This window comes from Ceratosolen solmsi, unplaced genomic scaffold, assembly GCF_000503995.2.
Source record: "Ceratosolen solmsi marchali unplaced genomic scaffold, CerSol_1.0 scaffold11, whole genome shotgun sequence".
In the NCBI taxonomy this organism is placed as follows: domain Eukaryota; kingdom Metazoa; phylum Arthropoda; class Insecta; order Hymenoptera; family Agaonidae; genus Ceratosolen; species Ceratosolen solmsi.
The window spans coordinates 5,571,020-5,590,213 of record NW_011948416.1 but is presented as its reverse complement, the minus strand read 5'-3'; the positions used below and the strand labels follow the sequence as shown (position 1 = coordinate 5,590,213).

At 36.3% G+C, this 19,194-nt stretch overlaps 6 protein-coding genes across 7 annotated transcripts in view; 3 read left to right on the top strand and 3 right to left on the bottom strand.

The window, feature by feature from the left end:
* LOC105359469 (RAS oncogene family member Rab39) overlaps positions 1–1,071 on the bottom strand; it is an 8,538-nt gene extending 7,467 nt beyond the window's left edge. The window contains exon 1 of the mRNA XM_011496082.1: positions 1,051–1,071. Coding sequence (XP_011494384.1) covers positions 1,051–1,071 — 21 coding nt within the window. The remainder of the gene's footprint in view (positions 1–1,050) is intronic.
* Positions 1,072–1,652: 581 nt separating this feature from the next.
* Positions 1,653–3,819, top strand: Uba4 (Ubiquitin-like activating enzyme 4). Of its 2 annotated transcripts, none has more exons than XM_011495758.1 (5): positions 1,653–1,902; positions 2,294–2,507; positions 2,691–2,989; positions 3,052–3,513; positions 3,651–3,819. In XM_011495758.1, exons 1-5 carry the CDS (start codon positions 1,725–1,727, stop codon positions 3,761–3,763), a joined length of 1,266 nt encoding a protein of 421 aa, XP_011494060.1. In that variant the 5' UTR covers positions 1,653–1,724; the 3' UTR covers positions 3,764–3,819. The 2 variants fall into 2 exon arrangements, with proteins under 2 accessions (XP_011494060.1, XP_011494061.1); XM_011495759.1 differs by having other exon boundaries at positions 3,612–3,819.
* A 26-nt stretch (positions 3,820–3,845) lies between these two features.
* Galt (Galactose-1-phosphate uridylyltransferase) lies at positions 3,846–5,991 on the bottom strand. Its single transcript, XM_011495757.1, has 6 exons — positions 5,958–5,991; positions 5,707–5,876; positions 5,070–5,275; positions 4,769–4,997; positions 4,476–4,692; positions 3,846–4,138 (listed from the first exon to the last, which is right to left on the bottom strand). The coding sequence occupies exons 1-6, from the start codon at positions 5,989–5,991 to the stop codon at positions 3,894–3,896; spliced, it is 1,101 nt and encodes a 366-aa protein (XP_011494059.1). The 3' UTR covers positions 3,846–3,893.
* A 666-nt stretch (positions 5,992–6,657) lies between these two features.
* On the bottom strand, positions 6,658–7,872 carry LOC105359467 (hydroxyacylglutathione hydrolase, mitochondrial). The gene is made up of 4 exons (XM_011496081.1): positions 7,825–7,872; positions 7,257–7,599; positions 7,074–7,177; positions 6,658–6,948 (listed from the first exon to the last, which is right to left on the bottom strand). Exons 1-4 carry the CDS (start codon positions 7,870–7,872, stop codon positions 6,658–6,660), a joined length of 786 nt encoding a protein of 261 aa, XP_011494383.1.
* A 553-nt stretch (positions 7,873–8,425) lies between these two features.
* On the top strand, positions 8,426–11,093 carry LOC105359226 (ATP-dependent DNA helicase Q1). Its single transcript, XM_011495756.1, has 3 exons — positions 8,426–8,474; positions 8,926–9,817; positions 10,111–11,093. Exons 1-3 carry the CDS (start codon positions 8,426–8,428, stop codon positions 10,958–10,960), a joined length of 1,791 nt encoding a protein of 596 aa, XP_011494058.1. The 3' UTR covers positions 10,961–11,093.
* Positions 11,094–13,796: 2,703 nt separating this feature from the next.
* TBC1D16 (TBC1 domain family member 16) overlaps positions 13,797–19,194 on the top strand; it is a 16,470-nt gene continuing 11,072 nt past the window's right edge. The window contains exon 1 of the mRNA XM_011495755.1: positions 13,797–13,877. The gene's annotated coding sequence lies outside the window, so the exon portion shown is untranslated. The remainder of the gene's footprint in view (positions 13,878–19,194) is intronic.

Below are 19,194 nucleotides of genomic sequence, written 5' to 3'. Positions count from 1 at the left end.
CCCCCCCTCCTCCTCCCCCTCCTCCTCCTCCTCCTCCTCCTCCTTTATTGCTGTCCTCTTTCCGTCCACGGCGTCCGCCCGCCGCCCTCTTCTTCTTTATATTAATCAAGCTGCTGTCTTGTCCACGATGACCACGAGAAAAGCTGCGGGACAATGCTGGAACGAGCGAGCGCGACGGGGCCGCCACTCGAGTGGCGCGCTCAGAGGTGCGCCGCGACGATGAGAGACAGCGTCGTCCTCGTCGGCGTCGCCGTCGGGTGCCGTAGCCGAAATATCAGCTGCTTGGGCATAATTACGCGGCGAGAGAGACGCGCACTCACGATATTCCGTGATAACGCGAACTGCCAGAGGCGGTGCTGGCGTGCGAGTGAGTCGCGCAATCCGCGCTGGCACGCACGAGGTGGGAAAGGAGAGGGATGGGTGGGGGAGACCGTAGTTAGTCGGATTGTCGTGAGGCGCGAGAGGGAGGAGAGAAGGAGGAGAATCGCAAACAATGTATCTTGGTCGTCGGAGGCGGCGAAAGCGGCTGCTAAAGGGACGACTACCTAAACTTTCTTCTTCTCCGTTTTTTTTTTTAATCGGCCAGCTCGAGGCCCCGACAACGAATGGCCTCTCTGGATTACAAAATACGTGTCCCACGTCTCGGTGTCGTCTTGGCGGGAAAGTTTTGATCGCAGCGCGAGAGCGGCCTCGGTGGGTAACGAAGCTTCCACGAAGTGTTCGCGATTAATGCTGAAGCAGACGTAATTTGGCGGGTACTTTGCTTTTCGAACGTGAAGTATTTTTTTTCTTGATTTAGTCACGCTTCTTTTGTTAGTTTGTCGCTGATTGACTGTCGTCGTGATAGTGACAGTAATCGCAAGCTGTGGTCCGAGTACCCTTCGAGATGTTTCCGAATAATACTGTGAAAGTTGGCTGGGGATGGCTACATTACATTACATTACATTACATTCATACAATTACCAAAGTTAAGAGAAAAAATATTTAAGTTATAGAAAGCTTAATTTACTGTCAAGGATAATATGAAATGGTGCTCGATCTTCTACCAACGCGTCTGTGTCGATTCTCCATTCGCTTAATTATTGAAATAATAAAGGAAAAAGAAAAAAGTGGAAAAATAAAGAAAGATGCGCTTAATTTATTGTTATCGATTAAAACGGCAATAGTTACATTATGAATGAATATCGAGCCATTGAATGTTATCGTTATTGTTGTTGTTGTTGTTGTTGTTGTTGTTGTTGTTGTTGTTATACTTATTAGATTCGTTATAAATTATTATTATTAATTACGGTGTTTTTATTTAATTTTTTTGTACATTATTTTTATTTTTTCGTTTCAAAGTAATTGCAACGTACATGAAAATCGATTGTCTACGCGATCTTACGATAAATTATGATTCCATTGAATCAGCCGGTTTTATGAAATAAAACCGATGTTCATTTATAGAATATTTTCATGTTCGATGTAAAAGTAAAAATTATGATGCCGATTGAAATTTTCAAAACCAATTGCAATTTGCGCGACATCCATCCACCTTCGATAGAACTTTGCTCCGTTCACGCGACAATGTACCTCGTAATAACGTAAGCAAAGATAATTGAAATGTAACTTTGAATTCCTTTCTCTCTCTCTCTCTCTCTCTCTCTCTCTCTCTTTTTTATTTTCATTTGTAGTTGAATATTTGAGAGATATTTTTCATACGAGTTATTGTTTAATTGTCCAACATGGACGAACAATATCTTTTAAAGGAAATAGCGAGTTTAAAAGAAAAGTTGCGAGAAAAGGAGGATAACCTCGCTAAGCTCCGATTTGAAAAGCAAATTTTGCAGGGGCATGGATTAAATAATGGAGAAATTGCAAGATATAGTAGGCAAATTCTTCTACCGGAAATTGGAGTTAAGGGTAAATAGATTTTCAATTTTTCTTTTATTTTTGTGCGCATACGAAAGCCTGCAAGTAAAGAGCTGAAGAGTAGCGCAACAAAATTTTTCCTATCAACCTGTCAAAACATCGAAATAACAATACAAAGTAATTTAACCGCTTATATTGCCACGGGACAATTATCCCTTGGCGACATTCTCACCCGTGCGAAGTTATTCAATAGCTCGCAATAGTCTCCAAAAATTTTCATTGATATTTAAAAAAATTAAAAAGTTTTCAAAATTCCCCACGAATCCACAGAATATCACATTCTGCCATTCAGTTTTATTTTAATTATACCTATGATATATATTTATACTGACAAGTTATCACATGCATTCTCGAATACTCGTACAATAATCTATAAATACAGGGCAGCTGAAATTAAAAAACTCTTCGGTTCTCGTTGTTGGTGTTGGAGGACTTGGATGTCCGTCTGCATTGTATTTGGCAGGCTCTGGAGTGGGACACATAGGTATCGTGGATTACGATGATATAGAAATTACAAATCTGCAGAGACAATTGCTATTTTCAAGTCTGGATATTGGAAAATCTAAGGTTATCGCTGCCAAAGAGATTCTTGAAAGGTATCGTTAAATTTATAATTTTGAAACCTTATATTGTCAAACAAAAGTTGGTTAGTAATTTTTTTGATGGTTCCAAAAACCAATTACTGATTTGACTTGTAGGAATTATTATTTACATGGATTTTGCAATATATACATAATGTAAATAAATAATAAGCAGAGTATTACATTACTTTGTTACAGATTAAATGATAATATTAAAATTACTCCGTATAAGCTTCAGATTCAAAGTAGCAATGCGTTAGAGATTATACAACATTACGATGTGATTCTAGATGCTACTGATAACGTAGCTACTCGCTATTTATTAAACGATGCATGCGTCATTAGTGGAAAACCATTGATTTCTGGATCTGCGCTGCAGTTCGAAGGTCAACTGACTGTTTACAATTATGCAGGTCCATGCTACAGATGTATTTTTCCAAAACCACCGCCACCTGAAGCGGTTAACAATTGCAGTGATAGCGGAGTTCTTGGAGCTGGTAATCATATACCTACTATTTTTTGTATAAGATTTGTACAATCTTTTTTTTTTTATTCATAGTTGTTGGAACAATCGGTGTGATGCAAGCACTTCAAACCATAAAAGTAATATTAAAATTACCTGGTATTCTTTCTGGACGGCTTCTGATATTCGATGGAATGGACATGACATTTAAAAACTTAAAGTTAAGATCAAAAAATCAAGATTGTGAAGTCTGTGGTCGTAATCCTACGATACAGACATTAATCGATTATGAAGAATTTTGTGGTAGCAAAGCCAATGATAAGCATCAAAATTTGAAAATATTAACTGCAAACGAAAGAATTAGCGTCAATGAATATAATGAGCTATCTCATACTCCTTTGAAACCATTTATTTTAATAGACATAAGATCCAACCAAGAATATGAAATGTGCCATTTGAAGAATTCAATAAACATTCCATTTTCAACATTAAGTAGCAAAGGGTGCTTAGACGCTTTAAAAAAGGAAATTAATAAAAATGAAACGGATATATCCAATGGTAATTTTCAAATTCAAATCTATCATTATGTTATCATTATGTTATCCACAGTCAATTAATTTTATTTCAATTCAAAGCGATATTGATTTTAATTTTAGTTTATGTCTTATGTCGTCGTGGAAATGATTCTCAAAAAGCTGTGAGAGCATTGAAAAATTATTTTACAAATTCTGACATTCAAGTGAAGGATATAATTGGAGGACTCCATGCATGGTCGCACGACATAGATCCTGAGTTTCCCATTTATTAATAATCAATATTATACAACAATAATTGTATATTACACTTTGTACAATTCTGTAAATATTTAACTATAAACTAATAGTGTATAATACATATATCATATATATTTCATGTAATATTAAATTTCAATGATATTCTCATATATACTTTGTTAATTCTTCTTGTGTTAAGCTAGTTTCTGGATAGTTGTAATGAACCGAAGGTAAACTTCGCAGTGTAGTAGCTGCTTGTTCGGGAGTTAAATCTCTTTGAGTTTGAGCTAACAGCTCGTATCCTACCATGTGTTTCTTCACAGTTGCCGAGCGAAGTAATGGAGGCAAATATATCCCATGAAAAGTCCAATGGCTACAATCTTCTGTTAATTTAGGACCAGTGGGCGCGCCTTTATTACGGAATAATATACATGGAGATTACTGAATTTATAATAGGTCGAATGATGAAATTAAAATGAATCGATAAATTTAAGACTCTTGATGAACGAACCGGTGACAAATTGCATTAGAAATAAAATTTTTTTTGATTACTTGTGTAGAAACGTATTATTAAGAAAACAGTAATGAAATATTGAAACCACTTATTCTTGATGACTTTAACACAATTCAGAATAAATTAATGAACTTGCAAAGAATAGTGACTCGTAACTGCATTCAAGTTATCTTTTATAATCGCAAAATTTGATAGTTTTAAAATAATGAAAAGTATTATGATTTCGCTCTTACCGTGCCAACCCATAGAATATGGAAATGAGCATTTAAACAAATTGTCGTATTTAATACACAAAACCTTCATTACTGCAGAGAGTGAACATTGTTCTTTATCCGTCAGATCTTGCATTCTTGACAGTTGTCTTTTTGGCAAAATCATTGTTTCATAAGGCCAGACTGCCCAATAAGGAACGACAACTAGCCAATCGACGGTGTGAAGTACTATTCTTTCCTAAAAGGGAAATTTTTTAAATCTACATTCAAATTATAAATACCGTTGCAATTGCATTAATCTTGTAAATACAAACTCTTTTGCCAAGTTCTTTCTTCATATAATCAAATAACATCGGTGATTGATGACGATTGTAATAGTCCTTTAGATTTTTATCTTTTATTTTAGGTTCATTAGGCAAAAAAGAACTGCTCCAAATTTGGCAGTGTGGATGAGCGTTACTACATCCCATTAAAGCACCTCTGTTTTCAAAAATCTGTATCCAAGTCCACTTTTTTCCTAATTCCATCATTTCATTTATCCATCTTATTACAACAATAATAGGATATTTTAATGAAACAAAGCAGAGTTTGTAAAATAATAAAATAATTACTTACTGTTTTATGACTTCTTGTATTTCGGATACTTTCATAATAGCAATGGTCACATTAGATTTTGGGTGAAAGCACATTACTTTACAAGTACCTTTTGCACTCTCGATTTGAAATAATTCATCGTCGGATTCTGGGGGACTTGGCACATTTTCCAGTAAGGCAGGAAAATCATTTATAAATGAATAAGTCTGGTCATATTTGGGAGTTACCTATAATTACAACCTACATTAAACACTAACATGTATTTTGTTTTCTTCCTTGTATATACCACCACGTACAATTGAGAATTAAAGAAATAAAAATGATAAAAGTCATTATATTATTATTTATTAACAATTAATAAACTATCCAACGCTAACATTAATATTTGCATTTCTTTAAAATAAATATGTTATAAGTTTATAAAAAATACCAATTATCTTAAACAAATACGACAATTATTCTAATATTAATAAATTTAAATAAATAAATAATCTGCACATGGAAATACAAAAATCGCTTGGCCAAATTACTCTTCTCTCTATGGCACCAATTTATAATTACTTTCGAGCACTTATACAATTCTCATAAATTTTCACTATCAACACAATTTAAACAATTGTACAAAACTATTTTAAAAATAATTTATCATATAGAAAACCTGTCCATTAGCTCGAACATTTCCAGGACAAAGCGGATTGTGTGGATCATACTCTGGTGGATCTTCATAGTTGTTAGATTCTAATTGTCCTCCCCAAGGACGTTTCATTCTGTGAGGTGAAATTAAAACCCAATCGTCCTTTAAAGGATTAAATCTTATGTGCTGATGTTCTGCATTAGGTATTAAACAAATTTTAAATTAAAATTAAAATTAAAATACTTGGTGCACGTGTGTTACTTAAAGCTACAAACCTGTTGGGTTAAAGATTATTTGATCGTTAGCCATTTTAAATTAAAGTAATATAATTTATCTGCTTCGATAAAATTAATATATCAATAAGCACATAATGACAATAAGACAAATTATTTCGTTAAATTTGCCAATTATATCTGTCAATGTGTCCATGCAACGTTTTTAATTAAAAAATAAATTGTCGCGAATTAAACGATGAATCAACAAGTCGAACAAGTTAATAAAAACACATTATACTGTAATATTAATCGCGATTGAACTTATACCCTTTGATAAACCGAAAAAAAACGTTGCCTCATTGTCATATTACAGGTGTCAAAGTCACTTTTTAACCTTGTACTTTGTCATTAAACTTTATATTTAAACTTGGTGTATACAAAATAATCTTTTAACCTCTATATAATGTTCTATTTGTGTACTACAAAATAAAAAGTAAAGAACAATATTTATAAATTTTTTTAATCTTATATCCAGATAAATAAATCATTCCGTTTGTATTATATTATAATGGAGCCATATCACTTAATTAATAAATTATTAACGCATGTACTGTATATACACAGGCAATTAAGAAAACCAAAAACAATAGATTTTATTCCAATATTTAATGATACAATTTTACATATTTTAAAGCTTTCACAGTACTAATTGAATATACCAAGGGAACAATTGTATAAAAGGAAATATTCATATTAGTTTTTAGTTTTTTTTAACATCATCAGATTTGAAAGCATTCTTTTTTTCCCTTAAGTATGCCATTACTTGAATCGGATCAGACTTGTTAGCAAATTGTTGAACTCTTTCCTCGCACACCCTCATAAATGGATTCGTTAATTTTTCAGACTCAATGGTACTTGGTACGGTATAAAGTAACTGCTTTTGTTGCTTAGAAGCCCATATAAGTTTTTCCTTAGATGATTCATTATCTGGCTCTACGTGAATCCCAAATTTAAGATTCTCAACAGTATATTCGTGTCCACAGTAAATTTGCTGCAAAATAATATAAATACTTATAATATTAATGATAAAATTTCTAAGATCTTAAGCAGTTTTATAGAAACAGTTCTTAAAAATTTATACGAAAACATATTATATAATATATTGGATTATGTTACTGTTTCATCGGGAAGTTTTGAAAAAATTCCAATAAGATTGTTATACATATCTTCGGCAGTTCCTTCAAAAAATTTACCACATCCTCCAACAAACAGCGTATCACCTAATATGAAAATTAATACTTTTAAACTTTTCATCCTAATTACTCTTGATTCTTATAGATAAAACTCCAAATTCGTTACCAGTGAAAAGTACTGGATTATAGCCTTCCTTAGTTACGTAATAACTGATATCTCCAGCAGTATGACAAGGTGTATGTAAGCAGTTAATATTCAAATTTCCTAATGTAATTACATGCTGGTCATCGATTTGACAGGTCAATCCTTCGATCCTCTCATCTTTGCCATATATACTCAACTGTGGAATTAAATACTTTAATTGTTTATTTCCGCCTGCGTGATCCCAGTGATGATGCGTGATTAGCGCAGTTGTCAGCTTACATTTCAACTTTTTAATTACGTTAATTACTACATTTGGATTAATGGGATCAATAACTGCGGCCGTGTTTGTTTCCTTATCAATGATCTAATAAAATAAATACAGAAATATTCGTTATTACATAGATTTTTCTTCATTGTAGATATAATAAAGAATCTTAGAGGACATTAATTAAAATGTCAAAGTTATTTAAAATTTATAAACAATGTTTCTTTTATGTTGAAATAATCGATAAATGAACATGCAAATATGTGTGCTCGATTGCAATCTGTAAATAAATGTCTGTAATACAACTTATAAATTGGTACTTGCAATATACATTAAGTTATCTTGAAGGGCTGGCAATACTTTGACTAACATTTTCTTCGGGGGTTTTTTCTCAGAACAAATAGTAGAGAACTTACACGGTGAAATGAGTTTTGCTAAAATAATGAAATCATAATTTGAACATTTGAATCTTATTAAAAATAATAATGAATTATTATAATGACATTATATAACAGTTAAAGACGTATAATCGCATATACCCTTAGAGCAAATAGAATATAATCTATTTTTTGATTCTGATGGAAATAGTGATAATGCAATTTTTAACATTTTTCAATCAAAAGAAATTGTATCTTTAATTTTATCAATGTAAAAACAATTATTAAAAATTCAAAATCTTTTTAAAAACAAATGCATTAGCTATATTTTAAAAATCAGCTTACTTCCAAATGTTAAAAAGCTGAAAAATGTTGATGATAAATAGCAACGAAATTTGCTTGTTTATTAAAAATTTTATCTCACTGCCAATAGTAGCCACTGTAATGAGAAAACAGCATAACCTCAAAGATGACAATGAGACTATAAAATTATAAGCACAAGTGTGGAGTGTTTTTAAAAGTTTTGCAAATTTTAGAAATTTAATATAATGTTTGCTAGCAGCAGTTATAAAAATATTGACAACGGAGATTACGAAGGTTTAATATTCACGACTTTAATTCAATTATTTTAATATTCCGGATTGTTTGTAATTGAATAAATAATGAAACAATTATAGCTAAACCTTTTGAATTTTATAAATACATATGAGAAATACTATCGAATATTAAAGAATCACTTTTTTTTAATTTTTAATAAATTAAAGGTATGTCAATAATTTTAATAAGCAAAGGATCTATTATTATCGACGCTATTTACATCATTTAATCAATAAGCTGAAGCATGTATAGAATTGCCATTTCTAAGATAAATATAATATTAAGGTAATGTTAGAATCGAAAAATTTTAATTTTTGTATTATCAAAATCATGGAGAGTATTTGCTCTTTTCCCATCAATTTTGTATCGTGCTGAAATAACGAGCCATTTATCAATTAAATTTGTCAAATTTTTATCCATAGATTAATATTGTTTCGTAATACATTTATAGTGACAGAAGAGGACGAATTAGCGGCTATCGATTACGAGCTAAGGCAAATAGAATGCGAATGCCAGAAGCTGACAGACCGTAAAAAAGTTTTGATCGATAGGAAGCAAAAATTAAAGGACAATGCGTTGCTTAAAAAAAGTTACAGTCTGGCGAAGAAAAATTGGAATACAGAGAATTTTTCTTGGTCAACGAGTCTCAAAAGATCCTTAATCGATGTTTTTAAAATCGATCGACTCAGGCCCTTGCAACTACAAACGATGAATGCTTTTCTATCAAATGAAGATATCATTCTTGTAATGCCAACGGGCGGAGGGAAAAGCTTGTGCTATCAGTTGCCTGCTGTAATAAGCAAAGGTATTACGATCGTAGTATCTCCGTTGGTTGCTTTAATGGAAGATCAACTTTACGGCTTACACAGACTGAAAGTGAATGCTATGATGTTGAATTCAAAGGCTCCAAAGGAAGACGTTAAAACAATAATGATGGGATTAATAGACAATAAGTCTGATTTACGATTGGTATACGTAACGCCAGAATATATGGCCAAGTCGAATCGCTTTATGAGTAAGTTGCAAAAGGCTTTTGAAATGAAAAGATTAGATCGCTTCGCCATAGACGAGGTTCATTGCTGCAGTCAATGGGGTCACGATTTCAGGCCCGACTACAAGTTCTTGGGGATTTTGAAGACGATGTTTCCTGGAATCCCGATTCTCGGCCTCACCGCAACAGCACCAGCAAAAATCATAGTCGACGTTCAAAAGATGCTGGATATTCAAGGTTGTCTTGTGCTTCGAGCATCATTTAATAGGCCAAATCTGTTTTATGAAGTGCGTCGTAAGCTGTCGGATAAAGACAAATGTACAGAAATGATCGTTAATCTTTTGAAAAATCGGTAATTTAACGAGCCAATTGCACTCGGTTGGTATACTCGTGTAATTAAGCATTGGCAACCATTGGCAACCATTGGCACATTGGCAATCGGTAATTTAACGAGCCAATTGCACTCGGTTGGTATACTCCCATTGGCAACCATTGGCAACCATTGGCAACCATTGGCAACCAATGCTTGTTAGGCTGAATTTTTCTTCCATTTCATTGTAATTTAATAAACAATTTCTTGTTTATTGATGCAATAACGTTGGGCCGAATTGGAAATTAAAGTTTAATTAAACGTTGATTTTGCAGGTTTTCAGGAAAGTCGGGAATCATTTATACAACAACGATCAAAGAGTCCGAGCAATTGAAGGCCGATTTGAGGGGCCACGGATTAAAAGTTGGCTGTTATCACGCGATGCTCGAAGCCGAGCACCGAACAAAAGTATATTCAAAGTGGATAACCGGCGAATATCAAGCCGTCGTAGCGACAATAGCATTTGGCTTGGGCATCGACAAACCGGATGTGCGATTCGTCATTCACCACTGCATTTCCAAATCCATGGAGAACTTTTATCAAGAGAGCGGTAGAGCAGGACGCGACGGTAAAAAGTCGACCTGCATACTCCTTTATCGGCTCATGGACGTTTTTAAGCTCAGTACGATGGTATTTCAAGACAAGGTGGGTCTACAAAATCTCTATAAAATACTAGCCTATTGCCTCGATCGGACCTCGTGCAGGCGGAGCCTCATTGCCACGCATTTCGAGGAGACGTGGACGAAGAGTGACTGCAAGGAGATGTGCGACCATTGCTTAAAGTCTCAACAAAAAAAGGAGCTGGATATAGGGCCTTACTGCAGGCATCTTTATCAGATAATAGCCAATGCCGCGCAGGGTGAGCAGAAATTGACTCCGTTGAAATTGATCGATGCCTGGTATAATAAGGGTGCGGCGGCACTGAGGGTAGCCGGCGTGCCCACACCTAAGTTTCCCCGGGAAATTGGTGAAGCCATTGTTGGGCATCTTTTAATCAATGGCTACTTGCAAGAGGATTTTCATTTCTCAGCGTACTCCACGTTAACCTACGTGAAAAAGGGACCGAAGTCTGGATTGGCTTTGGCTAACGATCACAAAATCATCGTTGAAATGATGGATCATTAAGAAAGATAAGACCTAACGACGATGGGGCCTGTACAATAATTAAGAAGATTAAGAATCCCCTCGCTAGCCCTGTACATATATAATTGGCTCTCGTGTAAATATATCTTATAAATGTAAAATATTATACATTAAAATGCACATTATCTTCTTTTTCTCTTCTTCTAAAATCGTATAGATTTCTTTGCCTCTCTATTTTTTTTAATGATTACTAATGATTAATGAACGAGAGAGAGAGAGAGAGAGAGAGAGAGAGAGAGAGAGAGAGAAAGGATGTAAAATACTCCCTCCCATCTTCGTATGTTGAATTTTTCTTTTAATCCAGATCTGAGGAAATTAATTAAAAAAAAAAAAAAAAAAAAAAAAAAAAAAAAAAAATCAACTGCCAATGTTGATTATTATTGTGTATTAAGGGGAACGAACCTTACCTTCTTGATTCAACGAAAGCAAAATTATCTACGAGTCGAGCAATGAAATATCTTTGTCATTATTCGATCATTGTACGTTTGCTTGGCAATCAAATTTATTTAATCGTGTATCGTTATTTTTATTTCTTAAATGCTACGTAAAATCTACATTTTTCACTGTATTACAGAGATTTATTAACGACTGCGGCAGAAAGGAGGGGTATTCGCTTTGCTTCTCTTCCTTCGCGTTAACTTCATTAAACGACAGAGCGTTGTTAAAAAAAAGAAAAAAGAAATAATTCGCTACCTACAACAATTATATTTATACGTAAGGCAACTACTCGCATGAAAATTACTCGTTAATTCAACATGATTTGTATTTAAATGTCACGTATGCATTACCGAGTACGCGATAGCGTTGCATTTATAATTAAAATACGCCCGAATAATCAGTCTGATAAATCTTTCCGTTCGTTAACAACTACTTTCTCTTAAAAGCCATATCAGTCCAACGTCAAAAGAATCTAAAGTTTAACTTAAATAGTTAATAATTTAATCATTCATTCCTTTCATTCACAATTACACGCTTTCATCGACAATTCAATAATATGAAGAGATAAAAAATCGTAATTTTTAGTTATTAATCGTTGATCGAGGCAAAAAGAGATAAGAAAAGAGAACTTTTTCTTTCTTTCTTTTTTTTTTCTTTGCTGACTTTCCATTGAGATCCGACAAGCTTGAGATTGCAAAATCATCGCGCTTCTCCCTGAATCTTACAGAGGCACGAATCATTTGTTGTCCCTATCACGTCTCATCCTAAAAACATATCGTCCCACGATTGTTATTGTCTCGATCGGCGACCGAACCTCACCATCGGCACTACAAACGATTACACATGGATTTTCGTTCGGCGAGGCCGAGCCTTCGAACCTTAAGGCAACAACTAACCATTAATTTGCGCTTTTTTTTTTCTTTTTTCTTTTTATCCTACCGACGTCGGTGAACGTCCACGCGACTGACGAAAAGCCTAAGGCATACGATCGCAGTGCAGAAGAGTACGCGATACCGGTCACACGCCGACCGATAATGCCTACGCACACCTTACACGCGAGTTACAAGGCCGTCGCAGTCGTAGCCGAGGCGAAGGGCTGATAAATTTAGGACCGCGCGTGCCGAGTTCGTCAAAGAGGGTGAGGGGAGACGGGGTCGAACCTTTGGTTTCCAGAAATTATGACGTAGTTAAAGTGGCTGCGTGGATCATTTAATAACGGACTGCATGGCGAACTCGTGGTGAACGTTAGGCGCCGCGAAGTGTCTCACCTTTGGTAAGCGAATAAGTAAGTCCCCGGGAACAGAAACTCTTCCTACTGAGTAATATTTCATGGTTTTAGGGCCTAAGGCCCATCGCCACATATCATCATTATCCGTCTCGATGAATTAATTGATTTATAAGGACGAATATCGCTTGTGTCACGCTCGTCTTTGCAAATTGCTCGTGATAATTTAGCAACGAATTATCGCGCGGTGAAAGCAGACTTTCGAATAACGCGTGGCTAAAGCTCTGCCGCAGCTTTCCAGCCCGATCGATTAAAGCTTACCACCACCGACTTTGCACGGATGTCTGCAACTCCAGTAAAGTCGGCCGTGGGTCGTCGGTCGATAATCCGAAAGACTTGGCTCGTCGGTAACTCGGCTCGCCGATTTGGTCATTCGCGTGGACGAGGTGCATTGGTCGATAAGCTCTAAATCGCCGAGCAGCCGTGATCTAGAGCTCGTGATGAATAATCTCGCTGCCGTGGCCGAGTGACGCGGTCCAAGAGTCAGTAATCGCGAGGAAGCCAGAATGCTCGGTCTGCAGGAAGTCCGATCGAGTGTGTGAAAGGTCTCTCCGTTGCCCACCATCCGAAGTGATTTATCGGGGCGGCTGAGCGGGAGGGAGGGAGAGAGAGAGAGAGAGAGAGAGTGAATCGAGCGCTCGGGTTCCAAGGCGCCGATCAATAGAAACGTACGGCGGTGACGGTGACGGTGACAACGACGGCGACGACGACGACGACGACGACGACGACGACGACGACGACGACGACGACGACGACGACGACAACGACGACGACTACGTGGAGGACACGAGCAGTGTTCAAGAGCGCAGCAGTAGACGCGGATTTGGCGCGCGTGTTGAGTGAAATATTGATCGTAGTTTGGCGGCAGTATAGTCTGAGCTTGTTGACAAAGCCGCAAGACGCGCAGGAACGCGGGCGAACTTGGAGACTTTACTCGTCGTTTAAGGTGCAGCACTCCGCGCCGAATAGTACCCACGAGGAAGAGAAGAAGGAGCAGCAGCAGCAGCAGCAGTCGCAGCAGTAGCAGTCGCAGCAGTAGCAGCAGAGCAGAAAAAGGAGAGGGAAACTCAAGAAGGAGGAGGAGGAGGAGGAGGATCGAGGGCTGCGACTTGGCTGCATTGCGATTGATCGGATTATCGCTTCCAGCTTAGGAGCTGCCGCTTTTCGATTTATCGGGTAAGTTGGACGTTTTGGCGGCGATTGAGTTTCAGTTGCGAGTTGTTAGCTCGAGGAGGTTGGCGTGTCATGGACCGTCCGGCTATCCAGCCTCTTCTAATGAATATGATGGAGTAGATTATCCGCCATCCCGACGTCGTTTCATATTACGGGCATAATTCTCAAGAGGCAAAGAGAATTAGAGTGGGGAGGGAGGGGGGGGGGAGTCCTGTAGCGTGTAGAATGTGGATTCATTTTGCTTGGGCGAAGACGGATTTTCGCGCAAGCTTCGCCGTTGGAAGGACTTGGTTTTATAGGACAACGTAAACGATATCGAGTGCTCGGGCTTACGTGCACACTCACTGTCTCTTACAGTTAAAAGCTCATATACGACCAGTGAGCACATTTACATTATAGTAAATTTATTAAACATTACGGCGTTAATGCCGTAGTGGTGCAAGCGCAAGCTTAGCTACATCTGTGATTTTTCATGACACGTTCAAGATTCGTGCGCATCGACGTCGTATGTTTTTAAAGAGACGTTTTATAATGGAACGTACGTTCTCTGATCAAGAGCAATCATCGCTGTAAATTGATCCAGCAAGTATCATTGCAGTTTCAATGCAAGTATAATAATCAAATTCCTTGGCAAATTCGAGTTTGTGTTATATATTGATTTTCCAATCACTGGAGAAATCATCGAACAAGACATAACCTAAGTATTATAACACGATATATGCTAGTGCAAATTATAAGAATTTTCTTAAGAAAATTATTGTGACTTATGAATTATGCGTGCGTTTTTCTTCTTCTTTTTTTTTCTTTTTTCTTTCTTTATTTCATTCTAATTAATTCCCGTTTCTCATGGCCTTTTTCTCCCTGTTCTATTTCTTTTAGAGAATTACAACAAGGCAAGAAAAAAAAGAGAAGAAAAACAAAAAATTGAAAGAATTAAAAAATTATAACCTCGATGAGAAAGTGTTGAACATGAATAAAGCATTTCCGCGTAGATTCAATAAATATATATATATATATATATATATATATATATGCCCAGCTCTAGTCCTACTGCGATATATTTCGCGCGCACGCACGCATATATATATATATATATATATATATATGCAGTACGTACATTTTCTCACGCGAAGCTCGCGTCCCATCAAGCTTTGGGGTGCATTTATGATGCGTGCATAGTCGGGCGGTCGAGGGGCGGGAGGGATGTATAAAACATTTCGTCACTTTTCTCTCAAAGATGATATTATTGGTAAATATGACTCGGCTTCGTCGTTTCCCTAAAAATCGGTGCGAAACATCGTTCATCCCAGCCAGGCATTTTATTCAAATAATTTTCTCCCGATATTATCGTTATTCCCATTATTTTCCAATAAACAATAAAATGTGATCATAATATGAACCAATAAAATGTTTTATAGAATCTTTTACGATCCAATGATCAGCAATTAAGAAACCATAATAGTTCTTCTTATTCTTCTGTAAAATTATCTTTTTTTTTTTTTTTTTTTTTTAATTTATGAAAAGCTTGCATCATTTTATTCTTCCTAGTCATGTCACCAAAACTATTTGTCAAGAGGAAACTCAATAAAAGGGAAAAAAGCCGGGACTACAACGGGATTACGTCAATTGATAGTTTTTAATCAATTAAATCCAATAAATTAATTGTAAATTATTTATCCTTAATTGCTGTAGCAATTTTAAGTATCTCATAAATCGAAGATTAGCATTTTCAAATAATTACTTTGTAGGGATTGTTTGTTTTGGGGGCAAAAGAATTTTATAAACACTATAAAAATTAAACAAAATATCATTAATTTAACTTCATTAAAATCCGGCACTTATCGCGATTGCGAATATGGTGGTTAAGAATAAAATGACTCGTGATTTTCAAAAATCGCTATTATCCATTATCATGGACAGGCGCAAAGTTGTTGCAATTCATAAATTGCCAAGTATAATGAAATAAGACAATACGATCGTACGACTCCGTCACATTATTGGATATATATCACATTATTGTCATAAAATGACTTTGTACTGTTTCGTTGTTCGAAAAGACTGTCACATTAAATTCAACTTTTCCAAGACAATTTCTTGTTCTAACAATTCCAATGACCCTTTCGTCCAATACATCGTTAAACGTGATAAACAATAGTAAAGTTACGAAATCTTTGTGTAATCGAAAGTAGCAATAATAATTATTATAAATAAAAATATGAGCGAACGGAATCGAAATGAAAGAGGCAGTCCCCTGACAAATACAAGCGCAATGAACCGAAAAGGAGAATGATATTTTTCTACTGTAATATGTAGAGTAAAATTCTTTAATGTAAAATTTCATTTCTCCGTCAGTATTATGGAGAAGCCCCATTCCCAATCACGTCGACGAAAAAGCTAAAAATCATCTTTAAATTCGCAATAATCTAAAATATCATCCGATCCTAAAGATTCGAAGAGAAAGGTCCTACGTTGATAAAAGAAATGTAAATGACAAAAGTAATTGCAGTCGACGTCGCTTAAGTCGACTAATTACGACGTGGGAAATTTCATTTCTATAGTAGGACTTGGGGCCATTATCCTACACCTCGACCGTCAACGTCATGCTCACTTAGCGCGTTGCTTGAGATGATTTGAGTCGCGTCTTGCTGTAGCATCCGTCACGTGGTCGACGAAACACGCGCACATTCGGCCAGACGAAGTCCTATTACATCTGGCGACAAAGTAAAATTTACAATTTTCATAGCTTTGGCCATTAGCATTTGGCTTATTAACGCGCAAGCTCCATCTTTCTTATTTTCAAGAGAGCTTTTAGCGAGGTAAGCAACAAGTGCTTGCGTGAAAAATCTTCGAAACGCTAATCCGAGCGAACGTAAATCTCGGATGGGAATTTTTATCTCGTTTAAATGACGAGTCGAGCTTTTGCTAAATCGAAGCTTCTTTTTTTTTTAAAAAAAAAAATATTCGCGCCGTTAACTGGAAACTTCCGAAACTCATTAACAGCATATCGAAATCGATATAATCGCCATAATATTTCATCATTCTTCCGGTGTTATTGTTCTATATGTTCTTATTATTATATTCGAATGATAGATAATCCCATTGCAAGTTTATAGTACACGAAAGAATTTATTTATTATCTCTAAATGATTGAGTGAAAATGTTCTTTTACCCCTTAAGACGCTATGATTTTTTTACGTGTTACATTGCACATCGAACATAAAATTTTTACTAACAATAATGTTGTGCAATAAACTGGCACTTAAAATCCTGCTTTATCATTTAAACGCCATTGAAATATTATTATGTTTTCTTTTATTTTTTACATTACGATTTATTTGATACGAATATATATTTTACGTAAAATTGTATATATTAATGAAAAAAATTACGAATACGAATGCGAATACGAATTACGCGCGCGCGCGCGCGTGTGTGTGTGTGTGTGTGTGTGTGTGTATGTCAGTAAACGATGTAAATAAAATAAGTTTCATTTTAATAAATAAACGAACGAATTTTGTTGAAAGTCAGTTAGCTCTTAATGAAAAGCATTGATTAGCGCTTATAATTTTTCATTGCTCAATTGACAATTGATGATGCAAGCCAATGATAATTCTATATCGTATATAATAATATTTTATCAATCGCGATAAAAATAATCTTCTCAGTTTGCTCTATTGGTAGCGTAATTCTGACATTTAATAAAATAATATCACCGTTGGCTTATTATACTTGCGTCTAACAAATTAATAATATTAGCCGACGAGTGTAATTCTAATACGATGAAAATCGTTCGTTGTCGATTGCATTTGAATCGACGGTATCGATCTTTCGTCGATACGGATATCTAGAAATTAATAATTAAACAATGCATTAATAACATTTTGCCTTCGGCTTTTATTCGTCTGACAGTTCAATAAGGAGGAGACGATATTCTAGCGACTTTATGTCAAAGCATAATTCTTAATATTCCAAATTGTGCATAAGATGCTGTATGAGATGAATTATCGTCTTCTTCGAAAATGCATATACATAATCGATAATACGCCCAAGACAATTATGACGCATTGAAAATTTCCAATCCCTTGCCCATCTCCCACCACCATCCACCATCCCGGCAACACTTCTTTAATCCGCTTAAAGCACTATTTTAATTTGTCGATAGTCACTCACTTGACCCAATCGACGAACGTCCATTTCGAATTGGTGGGTGGTCCTTGGTAAACTGGCTGTGTGCCTTACGAATTGCGGCTCTTAAAAAACGGACACCAATAATATAAAACCGAGTGTCGTGAATCCGATATGGCAATGAAGGAAATCTGGGGCCACGGGGAATACGAAATGTGGGAAATATCGTGGCCCGGACTATGGCCAACTAGGACCACCGGAAGCGCTATCGGCTGCGCGTGATTCCGGTGTCTCTGAAATCGCTCGAGCGCACGATGATTAAAACGCCTCGTAAGTGGAACAGCGTCGAATCACCTCCACACGTGCTTACAAATTTATTTGTTTATGCAAGCGCGCACGCGTATTCGGCATCGGCTCACAAACAGCGCTTGCGCCGTGTTTGTGTGCGCGTATGCGTGTGCCATTGGCGAATAAACTTATGAATCGAGGCTAATTGGCTGACCGATAAGACTTCGCGGCACGTATTCCTATTTTCCTTTCCTTCTTTTCTCTCCTTCTCTTCCGTTCATGGAAGCGAATTTCCTTTCGACACTGCAACAAGCCGTGCAAACAGTTTGCCATTATTGCATTTTTGTTTAAACGTTCTAAGGTTTGTGGGACGGACCTTATCGTGACGCATTCTTTCCCCTTTCGTCTCGAGCTCAGGGGCGCACGTGTCGCTTTTCCTCTCTTTACGCGAATCCAATGGAATCTGAGTATGTCGCTTTGAGGGTGTATAATTGTAAAAATACACGAGTGTTAAAATCCATGTAAAAATCAATGTGTTTTCGTGGCCAAGGGGAATGCGGTTCCGCTATTGCGGAATGTTTTGTAACCTTCGGACGAGACTCGAGCGACTTTTAAAATCAAATTTCCATGCAACGCTGTGCCGCGAGCCTTCTTATTTAAAAGTTCTTTGCGGAAAGGTAATGAAAATTGCTCGCACGTAACTCGCGAAAGAAACTACTCAACATTTACCACCGTAACTGGCTACCGCTATTGCCCTTCTTTATTCAAGTAATTTCAGAATTGCAAACGCTAATTCTTTAAGATTAATTAATCGTTAGCTTAATCAGCGACAGTCGACTGACTAATATCGATCAAAAAAGCCCGACAGATTTAACGTTTGTTAACGCCCTTCCGTGCCTCGGAAGAG